Source organism: Myxocyprinus asiaticus, chromosome 28, assembly GCF_019703515.2.
Source record: "Myxocyprinus asiaticus isolate MX2 ecotype Aquarium Trade chromosome 28, UBuf_Myxa_2, whole genome shotgun sequence".
Lineage (NCBI taxonomy): Eukaryota > Metazoa > Chordata > Actinopteri > Cypriniformes > Catostomidae > Myxocyprinus > Myxocyprinus asiaticus.
This window is the reverse complement of record NC_059371.1, coordinates 36,143,966-36,171,850: the sequence shown is the minus strand read 5'-3', so window position 1 is coordinate 36,171,850 and position 27,885 is coordinate 36,143,966. Positions and strand designations below refer to the sequence as shown.

The following is a 27,885-nucleotide window of genomic DNA, read 5'->3' as shown; positions in this document are numbered from 1 at the left end:
TAATGAGTATAGATGAGCACTGCTTTCTCTGCAGAGCAATAATAGCTGTAAGCCTGAGAACAGTAAACTTTTAGCACAAGCAGGAAGAACAGTTCAAACTCAAGCTCAGACTGATACATTTCAGAGAGTGCACGAGGTGCGAGCACTGGATATGCATACATGTGTCTGTGAAACCATAAAAAAAATCGACAAAAATACTGTGTATGCAGTGTAAACACAGGATGCTTTTTTGCATTCCACCTGTGCTATTTTTTAATTGCTAGTTAACGTATACAGACAGCTTTGGCTGATGCATTTTTAAGATGCTCTGTTACGTTCAACATATGTCATGCAAAATATTAATGTCAGTTTTAAAATGATGGACCAATGAGAACAAGCTGGTGTCTGGACAAGTATCTGGAGAATAATCAGTGCTTACAGAAGCAACCGTAACATTTGTGCTACATAGAGCCAGGACGATTACTGATATTTTCCCCCAAAGTAGTAGCTAACAGTATTGAAGTAAGTTAGCCTGCTTTATGGATAACTGGCAACAAGCCTAGGCAATAAAACGCATCTCAAGGCCCCTGCATTATGCTCCATTCTCCACTACAGTACAGTATTACTATTTATGCAGGCATATGCTTGATGTAAATAAAAAGATAAACAAACAGGAGGTAGCTTTATACGTTTATTAAACTGCTGAATGATATCTCTCGTAGATCGATGTTTTCTGGTAAGCTCACCTTCTCCTCCTCTAGTTTCTGTCGTCGTTTCTCCTCCACCGCGGCTCGTCTTCTCTCTTCCTTCAGACGCTGCTCCTCCATTTTTTTCCTGCGCTCCTCCAGCTGTCTCTCATGAAACTGTCGGGCCCTCTCCTCTCTCTCCAGCCACTTAGAGCCTTGTGCAGCTGCAAATAAACACAGGCATTTCAATTAATCATTTGGTTTATTTCATGTAATGACTTATGGTTAATCCACACTAATTCTTAAAAACCTTTGAAATTTGAGTAAAAAGTGAAGTGTGTAGTTTTTTTTTTTTTTACCATTACTGTCACAAAAAAGAACTGAAAAAAAAAGAATGCCATTGTTTGAGACAAAGTTGTGATGTTGGGCCGCTCAAAAAGCATGCAATACCATTTGGGGCCACGAGCAACGCAAAAAGGAATTTAACAGAATTTAACTTGGCAAAACCATATGTCCTTTTGCCCAACAAAGGTCCTGGAAATGTTACATTTATGTGGTTACATTGTCAATGTACTCTAACAGTTTCTTGGACATGGTCTGTAACATTTATAACAGAATGGCCCATATATTGTACAAATAATAATAATAATAATAATAAAAATGCAGATTTTATTTTTATTTTATTTGGTTGTTTTATACCATGTCAGCATCTAAGGTTACTTTCATGGCAAGAGCAGGGTAAAATTTGTAAAATAGGTAAATAAACCAATTAATAAACTTATTTAAAAGGAGATAAAGGACAGACAAACAGAATAAAAAAAATAAGTTAACGTCCAAAAAAATAAAATCAATATATGATTTTTTTTAAGGTGCACTTGTGATAAAAATTCTATAGGTTTTCATGCTGAAACTTTACTAAACACATTCTCTGAAGTACTTTCTGAATGAAATCATTGTCTGATAAAAAATAAGGTCAGATTATGGTCACCATTTTGAATTGCAGTTGCATCAGAAGACACAACACTTAGAACAACATCTTTAATCTTGTCCACAAAATAAATCAAACTAAAAAAAACAATCTAAAATGAGCTAAATGAATCCCTGAATCTCTCTCTGGCCTATCTGTCTTTTGTCTCTTACCCCTTACATAAAACTGGGTGTCATGGCGACCACTTTGCCAACAGCTTACATAACAAGTGCACTTCACCTCAGCAACCTGCCCTATCAAGTTAGTCATGCACAGAAAAAAATATACAGTACTGGGCAAAAGTCTTGGGCACATAAAATGTTTCACAAAAGCATTTGTCTTAAGATGGTTATTTATATCTTCAGCTTTAATGTGTCATTAGGAAATATAAATGTTAGACTCACAAACATTACTTTTGCAAATACAAAAGATTAGAATAGAAGAACAGGGAGCCCTGCAACAGATGTCATGGCCCACACAAAGCTCCCCACTGAACATCGTGTCAGTCTGAGATTACATGAAGAGACAGAAGCAATTGAGACTAATGAGCCTAAATAGATAGAAGAACTGTGGCAAATTCTCCAAGACACTTGGAACATCCAATCTGCCAACAACCAAGAAAAATTGTGTCCAGGTGTACCTAGGAGAATTGGTGCTGTTTTAAAGGCAAAGGTGGTCATGCCGAATACTGATTTAGCTTTTTTATGTTTACTGGACTTTGTATGACATTAAGTGATAAATGAAAACTATTTATGGCATTATTTTTAAAGACATCCTCACTATGCAACATTTTTCACCAGTGCCTAAATCTTTTACACAGTACTGTACATGTCCAGCGAAAGAGAGAGAAAGAGCAAAAGATATAAAAAGGCAAGATCAGTGAAAAGCCAATTAGGTGTAATTTAACAGCGATCAGTTATTGGACGGCGGCTTGTTTTGACAGTCTCAGAGGTCAGAATCTTAATCCATGGGACACAAATAACAATTCAAATGAAAATGTAGGTTAGATCAAACACAGAAATTAAAGCAATCCTCCTAGTCCTATGTTAACATTTGTAACTCAAACATCAATTGAAAAATGAATTCTGTCCGAATAGTGCTAAAATTCACTAACATCCTCCACATCTGAAACTTATTTTCTGTTGATGTAACCAATATGGAAAATAAATAATATAAATAGATAAAGTCTCATCCCACATAATACATCACATTACAGAAGTTAATTGTGTTGCCTTTACAATGTATGTATAGGTGAATGGGTCATACCGCTCTGTTTCTCCAGCTCCTCCCTCCGTTCGCGGGCAAGTCTTTGTCTTTCATCGATCTTCAGTATAAGAGGTTCTGCAGCTACACACACAAATGCTAGATGAGCATACACAGTAAAGCTGGAAACTGAGTTGGCATTAGTGTATGGTGTGTGTCTGTCTGACCTGGTCTGGTAACAGTGCGCATCTCTGTCGGACTAGGAACGGTGTAGGTTTTCTGTCCAGAGGCAGATGACTCAGGTCGACTCCACGACAACTTCTCATCTGCTCTGAGATGGTAGTCAGAGCCTGGATGACAAAGAAAGAGTGCATTATTATGGGAAAACACAAAGGTAGCTTCCCAAGAACAGAGGGTATTTTGGCTGTTCGTTCATCACCAAAACAAGACTTCATCTGAAGAAGGTGAAAATAAAAGTGTTTTATATTTTTTAAAAACATCTAAGCATTTCAGAGGAGCTGGTCACACTGACTGGGAATACCCAGATGGAGGAAGAACCACTGAGAATTCAGAGACGAGGCTCATAACCATAACACATCTTAAGGAGGACAAAAATATGGCATATGGGGGTGAAAGTGATCCAGACAGATCAATATTTAATATATACTTTTTATCTATTTAAATTTTTCCTCTTTCCCCCACTCTCTCCCACAACACAGATACTACATTCCATATATACCAAAAGCTACTCCATGTTCCTCACAAACATTTAATTTGTCCAAAACACACACACACACACACACACACACACACACAATTCTACATCTGCAATGTTATTTCCCCTGCATTTTGTTTTTGATGTATTTCTTTCACCTCTTATTTATTTCACCAAAACGTCACACAAGCTATATATATTTTCTTCCACCTTCTCTTACGGGGTGCCTGTCTTATACTGTGTTCATATTGTTTTTTTAATGTTAAACACAAAAAGAAGAAAATCATCTAAGCCTGTCACTATCACTTATGTTGGTTATTTGAGTAATCTATCAATTATTTTGAGGATTGAGGATTTAAAAAAAGGCTTGATAAATTGTTTTTTTACTTGAACAATTTCAAACTATTTGTTGCATTTCAAAGAAAAAAAAAAGTTAACAACAGGGCTGTAAATCATGAATCAATATTTATTTATTAATTAAATCACACATTTTCTGTTATTAATCACGGTTAAATTATGGTACATGATTCATTCCAACAAACATAAAAAAAATTAAAATAAATCACCATAAATATATTTACTTTATACTTAAAGTAACTTATATTTTAAATAACTTGCAAGAAATTGGTTAGTCATCATTTATGCGGATAGAGTTAATTAGACAAATTAGACAATACATGCCATAAAATCAATGGACATGTTGTAATCACAATTTTGGCAAAATCTTTTTTAATAATAGGATCAAATGGTTAGATTCAATTCATATCAAACTTTATTGCAAGAGAAACTTAAGTGTACATTGCTAATGCATTATATGACGCTACATATACAGATATAAAGAATATTGAATGCTGAAGTTTAATTTGCTGAAGTTTAAAATCTCAAAACGATTATTTTCTCTGGCTGCCATTCAGTCTCTACAAGTATACCTGTCTGCAGCTTGCTGAACGGCCAGGTCTTTCTCAGTCTCCATTACGCACACGCTAGGTCTCACTCGGGCAGTTTCACTTTTTAAAAGTGGTTCAGATAGAAATGACAGAGTGTTTTCACACGATGCAAAAAGATACAGTAGCTTTGCCGTATCACTCGCCTGCTTGCGGATCAAGAATCTTCATTCTCCATACAGTAAATCCGCTCCCGTGTCACACATAGTGAATTGGCATGCACTGCTTCACACAATCAGTTTCTGATATAAAGTCGAGCGTGCAACTCCAGAAAATTTATAAATGCCAATTTTAGCCACAAAGTGGGGAAATACAATGATGAAGTTTTGCCAACTGTTCAAAAGTGCTTGGGTTGTTCCTGGCAGGCACCAGATGCCCTAACCCCACCCCCACCCTAATCAGAGCCTGTAAGGCTGCGTAGCCTGGCAGGAACAACTCGAGATACCTTTCTCCTATCGCGTGAAGTTTCAGGATGTAAAAAAAAAAACAACAACAAAAAAACAAAAAACAGATACTGCATTAATTGCGTTAATTTGTTTTAACATATTTCACCAAAAATATTAATCGCAGAAATTAACGCGTTTAATTTCCCAACCCTAGTTAACATGTTACATGATAAACACTGTAGCAAAAATGCATGCACATGGGTGTAGACTTTTACACTCTTTAAGCTCTCATTAGCTTTCATTACAAAAGAAATAACAGAATAATATAAAATCTTATACCAGTTCAATATCCAAGTATTTAAAAAAATATCAATTTTAATAAAGTAAACTTAATCAATAAAAAAGCATACCTAAAAACTAACCTTATCCTGCTTCCTTGTTTTGCTCTATGTGTTCTACAGTTTCCCATTACTGTTTAACTGAGTGGGAAACTACAGTTCTGCACTTCCTGGCCACCAGAGGTCTCAGGTGACACAGTGGGTGAACCGAAAGTGATCACCCCTACGCCCTACTCACTACAAAAGACGGAGCTCTAAAAAGAGCCGTCTCACAGAGTCGTGTGTTTGGGAATCAGACAACAGTTGTTGATTCACAAAAAAGAACCAGCTCTAAAGAGTTATTTGTTTGTGAATCAAATTACACTGTCGCTTGTTATGTCTCACGGTGTAGATGTGGGCACTCTGAAGGGTGCCCACATCTTCACTAAAAGTCTTCTGAAAGGGCCCTTTGTGAAAAAATTTACTTTCTTACTTTTGTTTGGAACAACCTTTCGAGTGGCATCCCCTTCACGAAATGCCCTTCAAGGGTGCAAAAATGCCGTTTGGAAAACACCCAATGAAAGCAAGGCTCAGGTCTCTTATCCAATCAATGCATGAGCCACAACTTCATGCCAACACAGGCTGCTACTCATATTTTGATTGTTAGATTGTTACATCTGCAAGCAGCCTGTGATCAGTTACAGATACCGAAACAAACAGCAAGTGTCAGAATCAGAAAACTGGTTAAACTGTGTTATGGTTGCCACTCTAAAACCAATCTGAGGTATATGGTGTCTTATTTATTAGATGCTTTTTATACAAGGCGACATACAATATAATGTCAGGAATTATTGCCCTGAAGTAACCAGGGGGTTAGGCGTTTTGTTTTCGAATAATATTCCATAATAATACTGTAGATGAGGTACATTCAGACACTGGCAAGACAGCCATGTCATATCTACAGGGCAATCTACAGATTCAAAACTCATGTCAAATTTACCAAAGCTAAAGTTGACCAAAAAGAGAGACTTATTTGAAGTACTTAGAAATATTTTGATATTTAAAACATTATTTTTCAAGTCAAGGTTTAAAGTCATAAAAATGAAATCATAGTTTATTCCTATTTAATTTTTTGATTTATATATTTGAAGTTAAATATGTAAAAATGATTTCTTAAGGTGTATGACAGAAATGACAGAAAAAGGCACACCTTAAAAAAATATGACAATTTGTTTGACAATTAATCGTGAAAGCCCTTAATGAGACAATTAATCGCCACAGCCCTAAAACAGACAATTAATCATCATAATCGCAATTATTTGTTTGACAATCGTTATACAATATCGCGTTATACAAAATATAGCAAGATCGCTATTGATTGAAACTTTATATCATCGCCAAGATATCTATTGTCATATCGCCCAGCACTAGCATGTATTATGGACATTCCCACAAAACACTGATCTTTAAAGAGTGCTACCCACAATACTGCTGTGGGGGAGGAGATGAACAAGCCATGGGCAGATGGTGTGTCTAGACGAGGAGGAAATGGATGGGGGGGGGGCAATCCTAACCATCAAAGACCACTTTATCAAAAGTCATTGGTGACTGATTGTCACTAACAAATCATCCCATTCCAGCTTCATTCATAAAACAACAGTTTCTCCAAAAATTTGCTAAACTGACTGAGGATTATGACAAACACGGTAATAGTATTCATTCTTGTCTATTTCTGTGTGTCTGTGGTTTTCCGAGGAGATAGAACCAAAATGTCCATCACTTGCTCTAGATTCCCTTCAAGATTTCCAGGACAACACTCCAGCACCAAACTCTGTCTGACCCATTTTACCTCTTGCCAAAAACACAAGATATCACCTTTCTGAGACAAACAATGGGCCATGTCTCAAATGCTAACTGAGGACAAGTTCTGAAATGATTATTCTTCAGAAAAGAGGGAAGTGGTTTGATAGTGATGAAAGTCTTAAATGTTTCACATTTCAGACAGTCAGTAAGGATTAATTATACAGAGTTTCTATCAGCCCTGTGGGAAAAGACACAAACACAGAGAGAGAGAGAGAGAGAGAGAGAGAGAGAGAGAGAGAGAGAGAGAGAGAGAGAGAGAGAGAGAGACTTTATTACTACAGTAATACAATCTAACCTGGAATTATCAGTTCTCCACTGAGACTTAAGCAAAAACGTTTATCAATCCCTGAGAATGTGAAGCCTAAAAATGAGTGTGTGTGTGGGCGGGTTTGGGTGGTTTACGAGGACTTTTTTTTAGGTTACAAACTGGTAATTACAAGGGTATTATGCTATAAATGTGGTTTGAGGACATTTCTAGTTTCCCCATAATTAAAATCGCTTAAAAAAAACAAAACATACAAAACGATGTTTTATTGAAAATGTTAAAATGCAGAAAGTTTTTTGTGAGGTTTAGGGTTAGGGTTAGGGGATAGAATCTATAGCTTGTACAGTATAAAAATCATTATGTCTATGGAGAGTCCTCTTAAGGATAGCAGGGTGGACTACGTGTATGTGTGTGTGTGTGTGTGTGTGTGTGTGTGTCTCACAGCTCTGGCTCATTTATTTGATGGTGAGGGAGACCCAAAAGCATTTATCCCAGATTACCTGAGAGCCAATTTAAAAACACAAGGCCAATGCTCATGCATACCGTCACCAAGACGTGCAAAATGAGATTCTCTGACTACTGATGCAAAACATACTGATATTGACACTCCTATCCATGATGCTAGAGTGTTGTCAGGGCTTTGCTATGCGGTTGCTAAGGTGTTCTGGGTGGTTCCTAGTACACTCAGAAAAATATTGTAACCTTTTTTGGAATAAAATTCCATCTAATTAAATTGCGTAATCTTTAACTAAATTAAATTAGTACGTTTAATCAATTAAATTTAGTTAAAGATTACGCAATTTAATTTGATGGAATTTTGTTATGAAAATGTAAAATGCGTAAATCTTAAAAAATAGGCTAACATATATTTTGAGTGTAGTGATGGATACAAATATTGATTCTGCGATTGCCCTGCGTTCTACATTTGAACAATCCCCTTATCCAGGGTCCGAAATTAACATTTTACCAAGGTGGCTGGTAGATGAAAAAATTTACCAGCCAGTTAGATTTCTTACTGGCCATTTTTTTCTTTCTTTCTTTTTATTTTATTGCATTTTACAAGTGGATTTTACAGACATATGAGACAAATAAACAGTACTGCATGCATGTTTAAAAGTGAACTGCATTTTTAAAGAACTGTATTGTTTTATTATTTATGAAATATTTAATTGCCAGATAGTCCATTTAGAATATTTTTCAGATTAGTCACTTATTTCAACAAAACTACATTTGTATTTTAAAGTACATGTTGTCATATGAACGACCAGTAAGTAACTCTCATCAGCCTAAAGTCCACACAACACAGTATTAAGAATTATTGGTTTACTTGGAACGAGTCAATTAATTCAGTCAGCTCCAACGGATTCATAAGTCTTTTTGATTCACTAAAGAGCCGTCTCAGAGTCATGTGTTTGGGAATCGGACAACAGTTGTTGATTCACAAAAAAGAACAAGCTCTAAAGAGTTATTTGTTTGTGAATCAAATTACACTGTCGCTTGTTATGTCTCGCAGTGTAGATTCAAAAGAACCGGCTCAAGAGTCATTTCTTTGGGAATCGGTCTACTGGTAGGGCTTTATGTCTAGTCTCGCACTGTAGATTTAGTAGCAGCAATGCTGCTGTGGTGCTCAACAGTAATACAGGAAACAGTGTTTGAGTATTTTAGTCTGGTTTTCTGTCCGCATCACCGGAATAATGCGCGTTCGAGAATCGTTAAAGAAACCGAACATCAAGAAAATTCTCATTCTCATTACCAGAGAATTTGTATGTGTGGTTGTGGGTAATTAAAACTTAATTGCACATCCACTGTAAATTCAAGAGAGGTCTTCTCTTCATCCTGATGGCATGAACGCTCCTGTACATTACTTTCATCTTGTATCAAGATGTACTGCTAATGGTACGTGCCCACTGGCGCAGAAGAAATCTAATGATGAACTAACATTTTTTAAATTAATATTTTCATAATCTACGGTCCCCTAAGGTCCCCTGTTTGATTGACAGCATTATCTGAGAGATAATTTATTTAATATATAATCAATATAGACCTTATAACTGAAATATATGCAAATGAATCGAATCAAATCAGGAAGTCTGTATCAATACCCAGCCCTAGGCCTGTTGCGATTATCAAATAAAAGTTATTTGTGATAACTGCGGTGATTGTGCACTTTAAATTCCAACTACATTTTACTGTCAAAGTAAGGGAATGAATGGCGTGTTTGAGTGTCTCATTCAATAGAACTCTGACGTCTCACTGAGGCACTGCGGACTGGACTGAGTGCAGCTCCTGAAGAGCGCGTGAAGATTAACAATTTCTGAAACAGACTTGAAGCGCTGAGATGCATGCGCCGTCTGCAGAGGTTCGAGCCAAACTCCAGCGAAAATATAAATGAGGATTTTAGTGAATGCAAAGCGCTCCAGTTTCACTTTAATATAATGATTGTGTAATGGCAAATGTTCTTTGTCGTTGTGGGCTCATACACACAGTGTTAATGACACATAGTGACAGAGAAGAGCGCTGTATCATGCACGCTTACTATCTTATTTCTTAGGACAAGACAGAATGAAGAAACACAAAATCTCAAAGGTTTTCTTCATGTGAAATAAGGTCTTGTGGGTTTAATCAGAGAACCTTAAATTAACGTGTGAAAGTAAATACGTTTGGAAAGAAATATTTTACCATTGCATAATACAGTATAATATAATATAATATAATATAGGTTGGCTAGGTTTCATCATCATCAGTGTAAATGCAAAATGGACACAGACTCACACTGACCAAAAGAGAGACAGATATTGTAAGTATTTTGAAATATATTGACATTTAAAATATTATTTTTAATGTCAATATATTTCAAAATACTTACAATATCTGTCTCTCTTTTGGTCATTTAAAATATTATTTTTAATGTCATACGTTTTAAAGCCTTAAAAGGAACTAATGCAAAAGGTAAATATGAATAAATGACTTCTTGAGGCTTATGAAGCACACATAGCCTACACCTATGACAAATTATAGACAGTATTAATGACAATTAATCGGCATAATCGTGACAGCCTAAAACAGACAATTAATTGTCATTAGTGTTGTCACGACGCCAAAATTTCAGAAGTCGGTACCGATACCAGTGAAATTACATAGTTCTCGATATCAATTTCGATACCACAGCAAAAACGTGCTATTGTGGTAATGTGCTATTGAACTCAGTCTTATTTAAAGTTAAAATTCAATGTATCGCCCACCCCAATACGATTTAATATATGCAGCCTTTTTTGGTAGATTTTCCAAAAACAAAACTAACTATCATTATTATACCATGATGGTCATCTTGCCCACCCCTAGTACCATCATATATATTTACAGTCCAAATTCTTCCAAACATGTATGCACTTGGATTCACAGTGTGTTGCAATGAGCATTCCAGGCTTTATTCCGGCCGTAGACTATGTAGGTTAAAGAGGATTTAGGGGAACATCCTCCATACAGGCTTTGTGATCATTTACACAGAGAGAGGTCATGGCTAACACCAAATCCTACATTAAAAACCCACACAAGATGTGTCCTCCATAGGGATGTTAATGATTAATTGATAATTGATTAATCTTCATTAACAATTTGATCGATTAAGCTTATCGATTGTTGATTAATTAGTTTCAGAACAACTGCGTTCAGTAATCATGCCAGCAGACATTGATAAGGCTGTCTATACAGTCATCTGCAGCTAGAGGGTGCTTTAAGAGGAAAATGTCTATACTTGCATTTCTGGAGTGTATTAATTTAGGCTACATGCACATATTATTTGGAGTCCTCCATATGTGTTTTGCTATATTAACGTAAATGATTAATTCGTCGTTAAATTCCACAACGATCAATTCCTAGTCCTCCAAAATCCCTAGCCAAACAATGACTCTCCCAAATCTATATACTACTTCAAATAAGAACACAAACAGATAGATATGCAAACTAAATGGACCCATTCTATCAGTTTTAATTGCATGAGTGCATGAGATGTGACACCCTAAAGTAAACTCCCTTTTTTTCACACCATCTAACTTTCCTTCCTGTCTATGTCAGTCGTCCATCTTGGCTCTGTTGTGCACTGTCTCCATGCCACTGTGTGCAGCAGAGCAGAACTGCTAGAGTCAGAGCGAGGCTTAAGTCAGAGTACAAAGCATCGGATAAATGCTTATGTAAATCAGGAGCCATGTTTTGTTACCCAAGATAATGTATGGGAGGGAAGAAGAGAAATATCTGCCTAAATTGAATGTTTATTTAGCAGCTTTTATTCTCTTAAAAATGTTTGTAATGACACGGGCTGCAGCCCAATTCACACACTGTTCTAAATAGTATGCTAGATTAGGATAAGTGCATCTCAAATCATAGAACATTGAAAAAAGTATGCCAAATAGTATGCAAAGTGTTTTTGCAAAGCTTTTTGGGGCTAATATTGCCCCAAAAATCCTTTGAGCAACGTAAAAGTTTAGCCTATGATGTTATGTTGCAAAAATAATTTTGACTCATCCTCCTTTTCTTTAAAGTTTTAAAAATCAAGGTTACATTGAGGTTCTTACAATGGAAGTGAATGAGGCCAATTTTTGGGAAATGCGAAGCTTTGATTTTATAAAGCACATTCATTCGTCTGTTAAAATGTGTATTATTTGAGCTGTAAAGTTGTTTAAATCACAGTTTTTATGGTCACTTCTGACTTTCAGTGTTTATGTCATTATGTTGTCATGGCAACGAAGTTGTAAAATTGGATATAGGCCTAACTTTACACAGAAAAGGTTAGTAAGCAGTTAGTAAAAATGTATTGTAAGGCGATTCATTTTTGCTAAATGCTAATACTTACATGCAAAGAAAACAGTATGGGACAAAGAGGTCATTTGTATCAAGACACAATTTTATGACATGGTAGCGTGTCCTAATATCAGGGTACTGTCTTACTAAATACTGAAAAGCATGTAGTTTCCCCATCAACCGCAAAGTAAATACATCCAGTGGATAGAAGTATTCAAATTGGGATCCAGCCTTTTCTGAGAAAACATACAAATTAATTTGCAAAGAAAATGCGTCTAGAACAATCTACCATCACATGATGTCAACATTCAACTTTATGGGCAAAGGTCAAAGTTGAGCCTTGATTTCCCTCGATTGTGTGCCAATAACACCACCTCACACCATCCAATCACAATCAACCCCTCCAGCCGCCACGTCTATAATCCCACAAATCACAAACCACTCCATGAGCACCAGACACATTCAAATCTACAAACACACTCCAAAATATAGCAGGGCAGAACAGGTTTTGTTTGACTAATGTGAGCACTAACCAACACAACTCAACTAAACAGTCAGTTACCAGTCACTGCTAGTCCAGACTAAGGATTTTGTCATTGTTTGGTTGTGATGAAGAACATACAGTGTTTCCCTTCATGGAGAAAAATACATTTCAACTCAAACAACTGAGTTCCAGAGCTTTTGTTGACCTCAAGTTGAGACGGTGAACTTCATAAGCAAAAAGTGACTTAGGGCTGCCACGATTATGAAATTTGGCTGACAATTAATTGACATTGCGATTATGACGATTAATTGTCTGGTTTAGGGCTATGATGATTGTCTCTTTAAGGGCTTTCACGATTGTCATATAAATTGTCATATTTTTTAAGGTGTGCTTTTTTTTCTGCATGTGTGCTGAATATCAAAATATTTCTAAATACTTCTCTTTTTGGTCAACTTTGGTTTTGATCACTTTGGTTTTTACATTTACACTGTTGTTTTTTTGAACATATATTTTATATTATATATTTGTATAAAAAATGTAATATAATTTTTATATATATATATATATATATATATATATTTATCTAATATTTATATTATGCAACAGTAAAATATTTCTGTCCTAATTTCTTCACTTTCGCACATTATTTTAATGCTCTGATTAAACACACGAGCCCTTATTTCTCATGAAGCAAACCCTTTGAGATTTCGTTTAATCAATTCATCCCCTCCAAAGAAATAGAGCAAGCATGAGTCGTCTCCTCTGTGTCACTGTGTGTCATTAACACTGTGTGTATGAACCAGGAACATTTGCCATTACACGATCGTTTAAAGTCAAACTGGAGCACTTTACGTTCACTATCACAGTTTATACTTGTTCGTTTATATTTTCACGGGAGTTTGGTGCGAGCCTCTGCTGAAAGCGCGTGCATCAGTGCGCTTCACGCCTTCCTCCAGAGAGGAGCTGGTTGACGTCCGTGGTGCAGCTCAGTGACGTCTGGACGTGGAGTTCAACTGAATGACACACAAATGCGCTGTGCATGGCATTTATACAGTATATTCGCTTAAAATTCCCCTTTTTGGGCATTAAAATTTGATTGGAATTAGAATGCCAAATAATCATGGTTATCTCAAATAACCGCGATCAGATGGTTATTTAATAATCGCGACAGGCCTACTTAGCACATAACTACTGACAGTCCTTACCTTGAAACTCACTCATAGTTCTGGAGAAATTTGGAATGGTTTTCCTGGTTCTGAAAAACCCACGCAAACCTCTTGTTTACATCGCCAATGTAGCAATCCTTATCCAATTCATCAGATACAAACTCACACATATACAAAGTCCAAAGGAGACAACATCCATCCTAGGCTGATGATAATGTGTGTGCTCTTTCATTGAAAAATAAGGAACAATATCTGTGTATCGGCTTGTTCCTAACGAGAGAGATTGTTTGTGGGAAGGGACACCAAGGGGCCGGTCTCCCATCCCACCCCATAATCTGAAAGAGAATGATCAAAAGGAGACAGTAGATCCCCATCTCTGAGTGTGTAAATGTGAGATTATGAAACACAAATGTGTATGTGATTGTTGTGTGTTCAGTACAGGCGAGGAAGATTATACAGAGAGCGAGAGAGAGAAGAGACATCAGCGATTAGTGTGCAATTCTCCACATGGCACCAGGGTGCGTGTGTGTGTGTACACGCATGTTGGTGTGTATTGGGGCAGTAAGGCTCAGAGATCTGAGCAGCTTAACTCGGCTAATGCTAAGCTTACGGAAAGAGAGAGAAGAGGGTAGCAGAGGCCAGCATGGCCTAACCTTCGACAACCAGACAAATCAGAAAGGACACAATTTAACACTTTATGCTTGTGCAGTGCATGTAAGACAAAATCAGCAGTGTGTTTTACACCAGCGACCATCAAGCGCTTACTATCAGTAATCACTTATGAAGTCATAAGTCAGTGCACTACACGTACTGCCTTTCTTGCCCTGCTAAACAACAGGGTGCTAGTTTATCCATTGACCAGCATTCAAAAAGAATCAGACTACAGAATAAGGCAGCCTGATCTCATGAAAATAACGTGACTGTGGCAACACTTTTACAAAATGACATTACGTGGTTCTTTACATGTATCGCGGCAGTCCTAAAGTGAAGTTAAATGTTCTACAAAACATATTTTAAGGGCAATGCTCTATCAAGTTTGAAATCAATAAAACCTACCTTGCTACCCTAAACTTTAAACCTAACCAAAAGTGTCAATCCAGTTTGGATAAAAACGTACTTGCTGAAAAAACGACATCATTTTGAGGTGCTTCTTTTTGTGTGTGTGTTTACCAGCGTGTCCACGAGAGAATCTATTGTTGCACTTCATGGTGAAAAACACTAGATGTGCTTTTAAATCAATGTACTAGTCAAATGAATATGGGGGCAGACTACAAATATTTACATTTAAACAAGTATTTTGACTGTTTATATTTAGAACAGTATACGGGCGTTAATGTGTCTATAAAAGCACCTTCTGTTCACTTCCATTGTGCTCCGTCTAGCTGTTCAGTATCCAAGAACACTTCCTGTCTGAATGGCTTTCAAAAATGTGCATGTGTTATGCATAAAGGCTGTACATGGAATTAGCTCCAGTGAGGCAGCAGTGTTTCAATTCTAAAGGATTTTAACCAAGCTGAGCCACCCTGTACAGTCTTGTGACCCAAATTTGTGCATGTGAAAACAGTCAAGGAGGTAGTGAAGTTAATAAGGAGCTTACATTCACATGCTCGTTGCTTGACATTTTAATCAGGGTTGGTATAGGCCCGTTCTTGTATGAAAACTAACATTTAACTTTTCATAATTCTGCAATGTAAGAAAGGAAAAAGATCTAATTTTAGAAAACATACAACAGAAAAAAATGATTTTACTAGTAACTTTTTTTATTCAGACAATCCGAAGGACAAGCACATGACAATGCACAATGTCAAGGCCTGCTGATTACTAGCAGTAACCTGGATAGGGCACAATGAAATCAGTTTTATTCTTTTCCTAATTCGGTTTTTATTTTTTCCTAAATTCAGTGTTTTCCGTTTTATTTTCTGAATTCCGTGTTTTAAGGTTTACTTAAAGTTTCTTAAAATCAAAACAACTCATAGAACTTAAATCGAATGAAAACAAAACAATTACTTTTCAATATAAGCAGTTCACTATATGTCTTAATGTGCTTATCAAACCTCTAAAGGCTGCAATTTAATTATATAAAAATAATGACCTTATTTACAGCTGCGCCATCTTTGATTTTTGACGGGAATTACAACAAGGCTGTGAGGGATAGACGTAGCTTCATCAATGGGCTGTACTGCGGTTTGAAGTGTTTTTGGATAATTCCGTGGACAAAACATTAAAAAAATGTATTGAAAAATATCTCTGACAATTCAGTAGACAAAAAACTCCAGACAACATGAGTTGTGGAAAATCAGATGGGATCTAGGAGCTTTATACAAATTTATACAGTGTGTGCCATTGAAGAGATGGTAAGTCTATCCCTAAAGGCCTTGTTTTCATTCCAGTTAAATATCAAAGATGATGCTACTGTGAATAAGGCAGAGACTGCAGAGGAGTTATTAAAATGAATGGTGGAAGGGGGGCCTGGGTAGCTCAGTGGTAAAAGAGTTCGCTAGTTCGAATCCCAGGGTGTGCTGAGTGACTCCAGCCAGGTCTCCTAAGCAACCAAATTGGCCCGGTTGCTAGGGAGGGTAGAGTCACATGGGGTAACCTCCTCGTGGTCGCCATAATGTGGTTCGTTGCATGGTGAGTTGAGCGCGGATGCCGCGGTGGATGGCGTGAAGCCTCCACACGCGCTATGTCTCCGTGGCAACGCGCTCAATAAGCCACGTGATAAGATGCGCAGGTTGATGGTCTCAGACGCGGAGGCAACTGGGATTCATCCTCCGCCACCCGGATTGAGGCGAATCACTACACGACCACAAGGACTTAAAAGCGCACTGGGAATTGGGCATTCCAAATTGGGTGAAAAAAAAATAATAAAAAAAATGAATGGTGGAAATTGGAAGGCCCAAAGGTCAATGGATATAGGAAAGGAAGTCCTATATCCACTGACATGTAAAAGAGCCAATCACCTTTTCAGGGCTCCAGCCTAACATTTGAGAGCGGTAGCACCAATGCCACCAAGTTCCACAGATGATTACACCGATTGGGGGGCGAAGCTAAATTAAAATACTCTGACAGTGGGAATGAGTTTTCTTTCAAGGTTTCTTTTCATTAGGATCTTGCTGATTAAAATACAGTCATCTGAAGACAACCAAAGCCTTTTTCTACAATCAGAGAACATTAGAAAACATTTTACACGAAGGAAAGTTCCATTGTATCCATAGTTTTAATTGTTGTATTTGCAATAATCACTGTAACCAAAAGTAAAAGTAAAAACATGATTAGATGGACAGTAACCATAAAACAAATTCTGCCATTTTTTATAAGAATACGCATCCATAAATTAAATTGTATTCCCTCACTACCCTGTAATATTTCTATATTAATATTCTGATAGAAGTTCATGGTAAATATTTTTTCAATATCTGTGATATTACATTTAATATGATTTTATACTAATTTAATCATCGACACATTATAGGTTTTCATAAAGGTTTTAAACAAATAATCAACGGCACTTCTCGCAGTGCTGTTTATGATGATCTGCGCGACTGAGCGCTCGAGGTCGGTCCATGTGTAAACAAATGCACATGCTCTGCACTGATCTGTCTATTGAGCCACGCTGATTGATCCGAGTAGAGCCGTTTCCATTCACGTTTGAAACGTTTGCCATTTGATATTTCTCATACGCAAAAAAACAAAAACAAGAGCACACAATCACAGAGTCAGCTAAATTTGTAGTCACACCAGTGCGACCTCTTGCAAAGTTTAATCGCACTGTTAGGAAGACCATTAGGTCGCAGTCTGGAACCCTGCTTTTATATACAGACATCATATGTCAGTCAACTCGAGAATGTGCATGCGCATTAGCTCTACAAGCTGGGAATTTTTTTTCTTCTTTTTTTTTTAGCATAATCTGAGGTAAAGAAGCACAATTGATGATACCAGTTTTGTCAGATTTTACTGCTGATTGGAAATATGTACTTTGATTGTAATCTTGACCGGCCGTTTTGGAGATTTCAGTGTTCCCCATTCAAGTGAATAGGAGCTGCACTTTCATGACTGGAAATAGTGGGCGTTCCAAAGATGGCCACGGAGTTACCTGACTTACCTAAAAATACTTTGGAATAAGGTCTATAGTCTGCATGTGCTGAGGGCTCTGCTGTTTGTCATCTATTTCACACACAGAACACGTGATGATTGTTATGAGGTATCAGTCAACAAACAAACAGCTTCTAAATGTATTATGAAGCACGCACTACATGCAGACTGTACATTTATTTACATCTCAGCCTTTTGGGGTTTAATCATCATACTTGGGCATATCACGATTTTACTTTGATTAATTGTGCATTCATATATTCATTTAATCCCGAATGTGTCAAATTCCGTGACATTCCGTGTTTTATAATTAATTATGTTTTTATGACTGGATTACATGATACCATCTGTGTTTGGCCATCACAAAGCCTTGACCTCAATCTGAGGGCAGAACTGAAAGAGCGTGTGCGAGCAAGGAGGCCTACAAACCTGACTCAGTTACACCAGTTCTGTCTTGTATTGTGAGAAGCTTGTGGAAGGCTACCCAAATGTTTGACCCAAGTTAAACAATTTAAAGGCAATGCTACCAAATACTAACAAAGTGTATGTAAACTTCTGACCCACTGGGAATGTGATGAAAGAAATAAAAGCTGAAATAAATCATTTCTCTCTACTATTATTCTGACATTTCACATTCTTAAAATAAAATAGTGATCCTAACTGACCTAAGACAGGGAATGTTCTCAGGGGAGGGGTCTTTGTCTCCTCAGGTGTGAATCACATCAATATTCATGATCATTCACGCCTCCTCGCATATTCCTCGCATGGCCTTTCTAACACTAAATATAGTCTTACAAAAGTTAAATGACTATATTGTTTTGTATGAATGAGTGATCAGAATGGTTTCACATCATTTCTGTAGCAAAAACTCTAGGCTACAAGATCCAGTTCTCAAAAGTCTTGTGAACAAACGTTTAGTATGTGTTATATGGCCTTATTTCAGTGACTTAAAAACCATGCATAAACGTTATTTTCTCAAAAATACAAACACGTACATACATGTTGTTCACATATCATTGTAGCCCAGTTTGTGCTGAATACAGTGTTATCAGATTTTAGCCATTAATATGTTTTTAAGCAACTGAAAAAAGCACAAATGTCAAGGCATGTCAAAAATTCTCCAGGGCCCAAAACACCCTCAGACCCCAGAGGGTTAAATGTATTTGGCTAAGGTGTATATAAACTTCTGACTTCAACTGTATATAAATAGTTAATTTCTATATTCATTGTCTAGTTATTTTTATTTAAAGGGACAGTTCACCCAAAAATGAAAATTCTCTCATCATTTACTCACAGCCATGCCATTCCAGAAACATGGCTTTCTTTCTTTTGCAGAAATGAAGACAAATGAAGCTTTTTAGAAGAATACCTCGGCTCTGTAGGTCCATAAAATGCAAGTGAATGTTGGCCAGAACAGAGCTCCAAAAAGCACTTTAAGGCAGCATAAAAGTAATCCATAAGACTACAGTGGTTAAATCTATGTCTTCAGAAGTGATATGATAGGTGTGGTTGAGAAACATTCACTTTCATGGGTGAGATCAATATTTAAGTCCCTTTTTACTCAATCTTCAGATGTGAAAGTGAAACTAAACAGTCATCACATGCGACTTTCAGATGTGAAAGTGAAGATTTAGAGTACAAAAAGGACTTAAATATTGATATGTTTCTCACCCACACCTATCATGTTGCTTCTGAAGACAGTCTTATACTTTTATGCTGCCTTTTTGTGGTTTTTGGAGCTTCAAATTACTGGCCACCATTCACTTGCACTGAATGGACCTAAAAGCTGAGATATTCTTCTAAAAATATTCGCTTGTGTTCAGCAAAAAGAACAAATTCATACACATCTTGGGTGTCATCAGGGTGAGTAAATGATGAGAGAATTTTCATTTTTGGGCGAACTATCCCTTTTATTTATTTTGTGTGTTAAATCATAGTTCCGTAATAAAAAGTTAACAAAAAAAGTCATACAAAATTTTGTTGTGTTTTTTTTTTAATGGGGGGGGGGGGGGTAGGGGTTGTTCTATCTCGCCTAGGGCACCAAGTAAGCCAGAACCGCCACTGACAATCATCCAAATGAAATTATATATAAAATAATTATTACAATATTAAGATACCATAATATAATATAGTCAATGCAAAAATAAAATAAGGAATAATAATAATTAGCCTATATGAAATAATGACGATAACCAAAAATGTCAGTGTGGAGGTGAGGCTGTGGTCGAGCGCCCGTCTGGGGAGAGAGAATTGAGAATTGTGACTAATTACCATCTCTATGTTCACAGTGAGAGTCAGGGGAGATAAAATAGATGGCCAGTTCACAGAGAGAGAGACAGACCGACCAGAGTTTTCGTGTCTGACCCCTGAGAGGGAGCCTGGTGTTGTGTGAAGCTGAAAAGCAGACTGTTTATTTGAGTGACACTGAAAAGCCCTCTTATGTTTTGAGTGAAGCTATACAGCGATTGCTGGTTATTTGTGAATAAAAAAGACTCATGTGAACTGTGGAAACCAGTTCCTGCTTCCTGTTTATCTGCCCAACCTGAACCTTTGTTACAGTCAGATTAAGTTTAATTGCGCCTATGAGTTATCAGTTTGTCTTCAGTTTGTCACTAAGTTTAATTTTTTATAGGGCTATCCATCTTAATTAGAGAATATTTTGTTAGCCTATACATGTTTTAAAGTCTTATTTAAAAAAGTTTTTTAATAAAGCCTTTTAAACTAACTTTTTGTCAGCAAAAAAATAGGCAAAGTGATATTACTGCAAATAGGAAAATTAAATTAATAGTGACCGTGTGAAGAAAGCTTACATATAGCCTGATAAAAGGTGAAATGATCGGTATTGGGATCGTTTTAGGGTGATCAGGTGACAAGAAGATCGTGATCGGTATCAGCTGTAAAAATCCTGATCGGAGCATCCCTATTGACAATCTGTATTGCAATCGTCATAATCATGACAAGCCTGAAAACAGAAATTAAATTGTTCATTGCAATTATTTGTATGACAATTAATCACCAGCCAAATTCCATAATCGTGACAGTCGTAATTAGAAGTCATAATGTAATTTTTGTATGAAGGGTTAAAAACACATAGGCTGTGTCCCAAAATCTAGTGAGCTGCCTACCTAAACATTTAAAGGGTTAGTTCACCCAAAAATGAAAATTCTCTCATGATTTACTTTCCTTTATGCCTTCCCAGATGTGTATGACTTTCCTTCTTCAGCAGAAATGAAATGAAGAATTTTATAAGCTCATTTCAGCTCTGTTTGTCCATACAATACAAGTAAATGGGTGCCATCAGGCTGCTGGCTGTTTGATGGTCCAAAAGGCATATTTAGGCAGCATAAAAGTAATCGATCAATTAATGTCTTCTGAACCGAATCGATACATTTTTGTAAAAATAAAAAAAAAAAAATTTTTTTATTGATTTTCTCCCCAATTTAAAATGCCCAATTCCCAATGCATCATGGTGGCGTAGTGACTCGCCTCAATCCAGGTAGTGGAGGACGAATCTCAGTTGCCTCCGCGTCTGAGACCATCAATCCGCGCATCTTATCACGTGGCTTGTTGAGCGCGTTACCATGGTGACATAGCGCATGTGGAGGCTTCACGCTATTCTCCGCGGCATCCACGCACAACTCACCATATGCCCCACCGAGAGCGAGAACCACATTATAGCGACCACGAGGAGGTTACCCCATGTGACTCTACCCTCCCTAGCAACCGGGCCAATTTGGTTGCTTAGGATACCTGGCTGGAGTCACTCAGTACGCCCTGGATTTCGAACTCACGACTCCAGGGGTGGTAGTCATGAATCGATAATTAACAATTTATTAACTTTTAAAAATCACTTCCTGCCAGCAGTTGACGTATCACGTTACCGTCACGTGACGAAAGCACAATGGCGCGTTCACGCGAGAAGTCGGAAACCCGTGCTTTGTTTACAACAGAGGAATGAACGTCACACGAGAGTTAGGTCATTTCAAACTAGGGGTCGACCTGGCCGATAATCGGATCCGATAATCATGATTTTTCTAATTATCAGAACTGCTATTTTGTAAAATGTGCTCCATTGGCTCTAATGCCACCGCTTCACTCTGAAAGGTTACTGCTTGTAGTCTGGCTCAAATGTTCTGTCCACAGTATTATCAGATTGATTATATGACACAAGTAAATGGCCAATCAACACTGTACTCTGTATTCGTGGGGGAGAGGTGGGAAAGAGGAAAGCAGCGAGAGAAAGTTGCATCACTAAAAGGATAAGCTGTTTTCAAAGGTAAGAATGCAGATACTGAAGTTGCAATAAACATCACAATACTCTATGCCACCGCAAGCGCTCCGGGACGTAGATTGCACTGATCTTTCAGTGCATTGTCTTTGAATATTTTCTCTAGCACCGAACTACTAATTTCACTGACGTTTACACAAAAATTTTGGAGTCGACTAGTCTACAAACAAACCTTCAGAAAACAGTCAAAAACATTTTTGTTTATGTGACACATTTAAAATACTTAATCTTTTGCAAATCCGACGTTAAATTCCGCTGAAGAGGGGCATTAATCTGCAACGTGCTCACCTTGAATTATCATCAATGTACATTAAATATAGAAATTGACTATGTATATATGGCAAATACAAGTTTATTTATTGAAAACAATTGAATGAATAGTGTAAAAGTTACATAACATATTAAAACAATCAGGACATTGTTGAAAATAATTAACATGCAGACCAAGCCAATTAAATAGAAACAACGTCAACAATAAAAAAAATTGTTGACAAAATTTTTCATTGTCGAATAGTCGTTTGATGTCATTTAACATAACATGAGATCATATGGAACTCTAATGATGACTGAGGACAGGAAGAAGACACAGCTCACAGTCCAGATGCACTCCAAACTTTCCAAACAGCTTCAGGTGATGTAGATCGCAAAGTATGAGGGAATTCTAATGCAAAAATACAAAATAAGTAAATACAGAAGCACTCCCGTTGTGGAATATGCGGAGCTGGAGCTGCAGTTCCGCTGAAGCAAAACTTGCGTGTCGAGCGTCTTTAAAGGAAACACCGCGGCGTTACATTTTAAATGCAGTTATATTTAATGCAGCTTTATTAAAGTTCAAATAATAAGGAAGCAGGTCATGTAAATAACTACAAACTCTGAAACTGGCATTTCTCTGTGCGGTCAGTGGCTCTTCTTTGAGTTGCGCAAAGTATCCCAATCTAAGGGGGAGAGATTGAAACTGCACCTGGCTGATGCACACTCTGTCGCGGGGACGCTCGTCCCGAGCACACGGGCTTGCTGCAGCTAGATTATGACGTGATGGCTTGCAACTAATTGAATCATAATGTATGCCACTGTGCATTTCTTATTGTGAAGAAAATTGACAATACACAGCTTTATTAATAAGAGTTTGTTGCTTTGTGAGTTAAAGATGGATTGAAGTGAACAGAAAGGTGAGAGAGGGTAGTCTTCGCCCCATTATACACTGCAACTAGGGCTTCAGCGGTATACCGGTTTCAAGGTATACCACAGTATGAAAATTGACGGTTATAATACCATGTACCTATGCTTATCTACGGTATTGAGAAAAAAAATGCAACCGGATGGAGAATCTCACCTGTGCGTGCGCATCTCCTTTCCTCCTCGACTGCCTGTCAGACTCGTCAACTTGCGCCACACACACACACGTGCAGCGGAGAAAATGTCAGAGAGAAGCGAGGGGGTCTGACAAAGTGAGTGTGTGTGTGTGAGTTAAAGCAGTGTTTCTCAACTGGTGGGTCGCAGGTCTATTCGGACTGGGTCGTGGACAGCAGGGAAAGAACAATGACATGGTTCTCCCATTGAAGATATTTTGACGGCCGCCCAAGTGATAGCCTATTTAGGACTGCTGAGGCAGATTCAATGATAATCTCGCAATCAGTTAAAGGCTTCTCATCTGCACTTTCACACGAGTGTAACGAGCTCGCGATCATGATCTCTGGCGTGCGCGTGCAACAACCGGGCTTCCCTCGATATTGCGGTGCACAGACCTCAAAACTGATGTGACCAATTTCAATTCTAGTGAGACTTTTCTAGTTTAAAGCGTTACGGAGAAAGTCAAGTGGAACCTCTCAAACAGTAGACAGCCCTGACATGCCAAACAGCCCTGAGGAGGAATAGAGCAACACAGTGTTATGCATAAATTTTTTGTTTCATTATACATCATCACCTTTACAAAGTTGTTTCACGATTTTACATGAGTAAAAGTAACTGTTATATTTTGACAAACCGTTATAGTTTCATATGACATAATCTAAAGGTAGAATCTATTAGACCTCATTTTATATCAACAGTGGCAGTTGTAGTTAAAAGTTTCAAGATGTGTTTCAGCTAGTACTTATTTATTCATAAATACTATCATTTATTATTATTATTACTATTATTTAAGACTAGCTACACTGACCTAACCATGGTAATGAGCAGCCTTTCCTCCTGTGTAATATGTTTGTTTTGTTTGAATTATGTTTGGAATTCGGAAACAAACGGGATAATAATGGGCTCATATAAGTAAATCTGCTCTTCAATTATTAAAAGGGGGAGAGAAAACTTCCTGTAGCTTTTGTTGTTGACGTCAACAACAAAAATAATGTCACTTGATGCATGTCCTTATACTTGAAAACCATGAACAAAACTATGCAACATAAAAGGAAATGTGACCCAGGATACATTAAATACAGGTTATGTTTTTACTATGGTGGGTCGCCACTTGATTTCCAATGTAAAATCTGGTACTGAAGCAAATCCAGTTGAGAACCACTGAGTTAAAGGGACAGACATGCACCTACAGTATATGTAATTATTAATAATCATAGGACATTACTTTAAAAGCTCACACAGCTGATGTTATTTTTCATTTATTAGTTAATTTAACATGCTATGCTAACATGTAAATTAACATGCTTTAGTTATATAACATGTTATAGTTACATGCTATTTTTTATCATGTTTATAATTCGGTTTATTATAATAATATCTTTTAGCTTTCTTATATATTCTATTTATTTTATTTTCAAAAGGGAGAATGTTTTTACACATACTTCCATTTAAAAAAATGGTTTCAAGTTTCAATTATAATAAAGCATTTGTTCAACCCAAAACATAATAATAATTGTGTAATACCGTATACCATGATACCGTGAAACTGTGATATATTCTGAGACGGTTATCGTACCATGAAAATCTCATACTGTTGCAACCCTAACTGCAACAAAACACATTTTTGATTTGTTTTTGTTTTGGCTCGTTTTCCAATATAAATATCTAAAACTCCTTTAAAACAACGTACATTTTCTTTAGCAGCTATACTGCAGAAGAAAACATTGTTATCTGAGAATGCTGAATATAATATTAAAAATACAAATATTTTTAAATATCTAAAAATCCTTTAAAAAAAAGATGCATTGACCTGAGAAGCAGCATATAAGATGTTTAGACTTGCTTTTAGAGAATAGATCTTGAATATAAGTATATTTTGTCTTTACTGCACTCGCAGAAGTATAACCAAGTGAAAAAAAACACTTATACACTTATAATTTAAGATAGATTCTCTTAAAGCAAGTCTAAATATCTTATATGTTGGTTCTCAAGTAAATGCATCCTGTTTTAAGAATTTTTAGACAATTTTAAATTGACAAAAACTCTTGAAAACAATGGGATCTTTCGCAGTGAATTTCTTTAATGAATTAAACTTAAAAGTATTTTTTCCCTTTAACTTGACTCACCTGAGGCGGCTATCCTGCACTTGAAAGCACGCTCGATGGGAAAATAACTTACAAGCATGCACAGATTTAAAGAAGACTCAAATGCTAAAACAACCGACTTTCAAGCCGACGTTTCGGAAATCTGTTTCCCGCACCACCACCGAAGTGATTTCTATAGCTACTTTGCTGTGTTTTCTTGTCTACAAGAGCACATTTTCCTGCGCGCGCCGCAAGTGAGAGAGGGAAGCATGTGCAGCCTGCAGTGAAATGAAACTTTGTATCTCCTCTTTTCTAAATAATATTTGTATTATTAATTATATTTAAAATGTGTAACATTAATTTGACTGTAATTTTCAGCCTCTGTAAAAATATATAACCAAACGTGTGTAAAACAATTTAAATGTAGAAAAATATCAACCGCCTAGTAGTGTCGACTTGCAGCATCAGAACAGTTTAGTCGACTAGTCTCGCACATTCTTACACCGAAAACACTTCGTTGGCATTTAAAAGACATTTTGTGTTTGTGTACATTTTGACTAAAATTTTACATTTTTACTGCAAATGTATATCGGCCCCAAATATCTGTTATCATTCCTCCTTGATAACTAATAATCGTTATTGGCCCTGAAAAAAACATGTCGGTCAAACCCTATTTCTAACAGCAATCCAGCGCTGGCCGGAAGCAACGATTTAAAGTTAAAAACATTTTAATTATCAATTTGTTTCTTACATAAACCTATCAATTTGCTTCAGAAGACATTAATTGATTGACTGGAGTCGTGTGGAGTACTTCTATGCTGCCTAAATATGCCTTTTGGACCATCAAACAGCCAGCAGCCTGATGGCACCCGTTTACTTGTATGTATGGACAAACAGAGCTGAAATGGGCTTATAAAATTCTTCATTTCGGTTCTGCTATAGAAGGAAAGTCATACACATCTGGGAAGGCTTAAAGGAAAGGAAATCATGAGAGAATTTTCATGTTTGGGTGAACTAACCCTTTAAGGCCATCATATGCGTGTTCAAACTGGGTTTACATACAGCTATACATTTAAGAAATCAACTTTACAAACAGTCTCAGAATAAAGAGAAACTCTATCTGAAGTACTAAGTGACTTCCTATAAGACTTTAGGTCTGAATCCTTACCGAATCAAGACTGTAAAATAGGTTGTCCTGAATTATTAGTAGGAGATTCTGGATTTATACCAAAAATTCTGCACCGTTACGCCATATTCTAATGCTACAACAAGCTCAGAAAGAAAAAACAACTTCACTTAAAAAAAAAACAGCAAGAACAAAACACTTCCAAAACCACAACCAATGCAGGCATAAAAACATGCACACACAGACATCTCTTTAACCAGCCAAGTATTAGCTTAGCACTGCTATGGACAACACAAAAGACAGATATATTTCAGCCTTTTCCATCCTTTCCATCTCCCTCGTACCTCCTCCTCTCCTGCGTCTCTTGCGGCTCCGCTGTCCCTCCTCTTCCTCGGTGATGGTGGAGAGAGAAGGGATAGCCGACCTGCAGGCCCCCCTCCTCATCCTGAGGGGGGCCGGCATCCTCTCTGGTTCTCTATCTCTCAGTCCACAATGCTGCTAACAGCTAGCACCCTGCTCATTTCATCATATGTAGGTTCTCAGAGAGAAACGAAGATGATATGGCATGCAACAGGAAGAGACAGACACAGAAAAAGCTGGAAGACCAAGCAAGCCAGATTGAGAGGAAAGAGATTTAAAGTACTCAGAAGTGTAGAGACGAGCCAAAACTCCTTCTATAGTCCACCCAGGCTTACTGACGCTCATGTAATCTGTGACACACGGCGCTCTTCCTCCTTAAGCCTGAGAGTCACGATTGTTCTAGTTGCTGATGCTGCCACTGATTAGGGCTGAAACGAATGATTATTTTGATAATCGATTAATCTAATGATTATTAGAACAATTATTCGACTATTCTGCATATAACTGCAGCTCCAGCTCCGCATATTCCACAACAGGAGTGCTTCTGTATTTACTTATTTTGTATTTTTGCATTATAATTCCCTCATACTTTCTGATCTACATCACCTGAAGCTGTGTCTTCTTCCTGTCCTCAGTCAGGCGCAAGCTGGAGTGCTGCTCACACACGCCATCAGTTTCATATGATCTCCTATTACATTAAATGAGATCAAACGACTATTCGACAACGGAAATTTTGTCGACAATTTTTTATTGTCGACGTTGTCGATAACATCGACTAATCGTTTCAGCCCTACCACTGATTCTCTCATGGTC

General features: G+C 37.2%; 1 protein-coding gene across 6 annotated transcripts in view; it reads right to left on the bottom strand.

Moving 5' to 3' along the window:
• map7b (microtubule-associated protein 7b) overlaps nucleotides 1–27,251 on the bottom strand; it is a 50,113-nt gene extending 22,862 nt beyond the window's left edge. For 3 of the 6 annotated variants that reach the window (XM_051659542.1, XM_051659543.1, XM_051659544.1), the window contains exons 1-4: nucleotides 27,057–27,251; nucleotides 3,063–3,185; nucleotides 2,899–2,979; nucleotides 726–889 (exon numbers count right to left, since the gene is read on the bottom strand). In XM_051659542.1, the coding sequence (XP_051515502.1) occupies nucleotides 726–889; nucleotides 2,899–2,979; nucleotides 3,063–3,185; nucleotides 27,057–27,174 (486 nt within the window). In that variant the 5' untranslated portion in view covers nucleotides 27,175–27,251. Of the gene's footprint in view, nucleotides 1–725; nucleotides 890–2,898; nucleotides 2,980–3,062; nucleotides 3,186–13,811; nucleotides 13,950–27,056 lie in introns of those variants that run through there. The other 3 variants (XM_051659545.1, XM_051659547.1, XM_051659546.1) reach the window with 2 other exon arrangements.
• Between the last annotated feature and the right edge of the window lie 634 nt (nucleotides 27,252–27,885).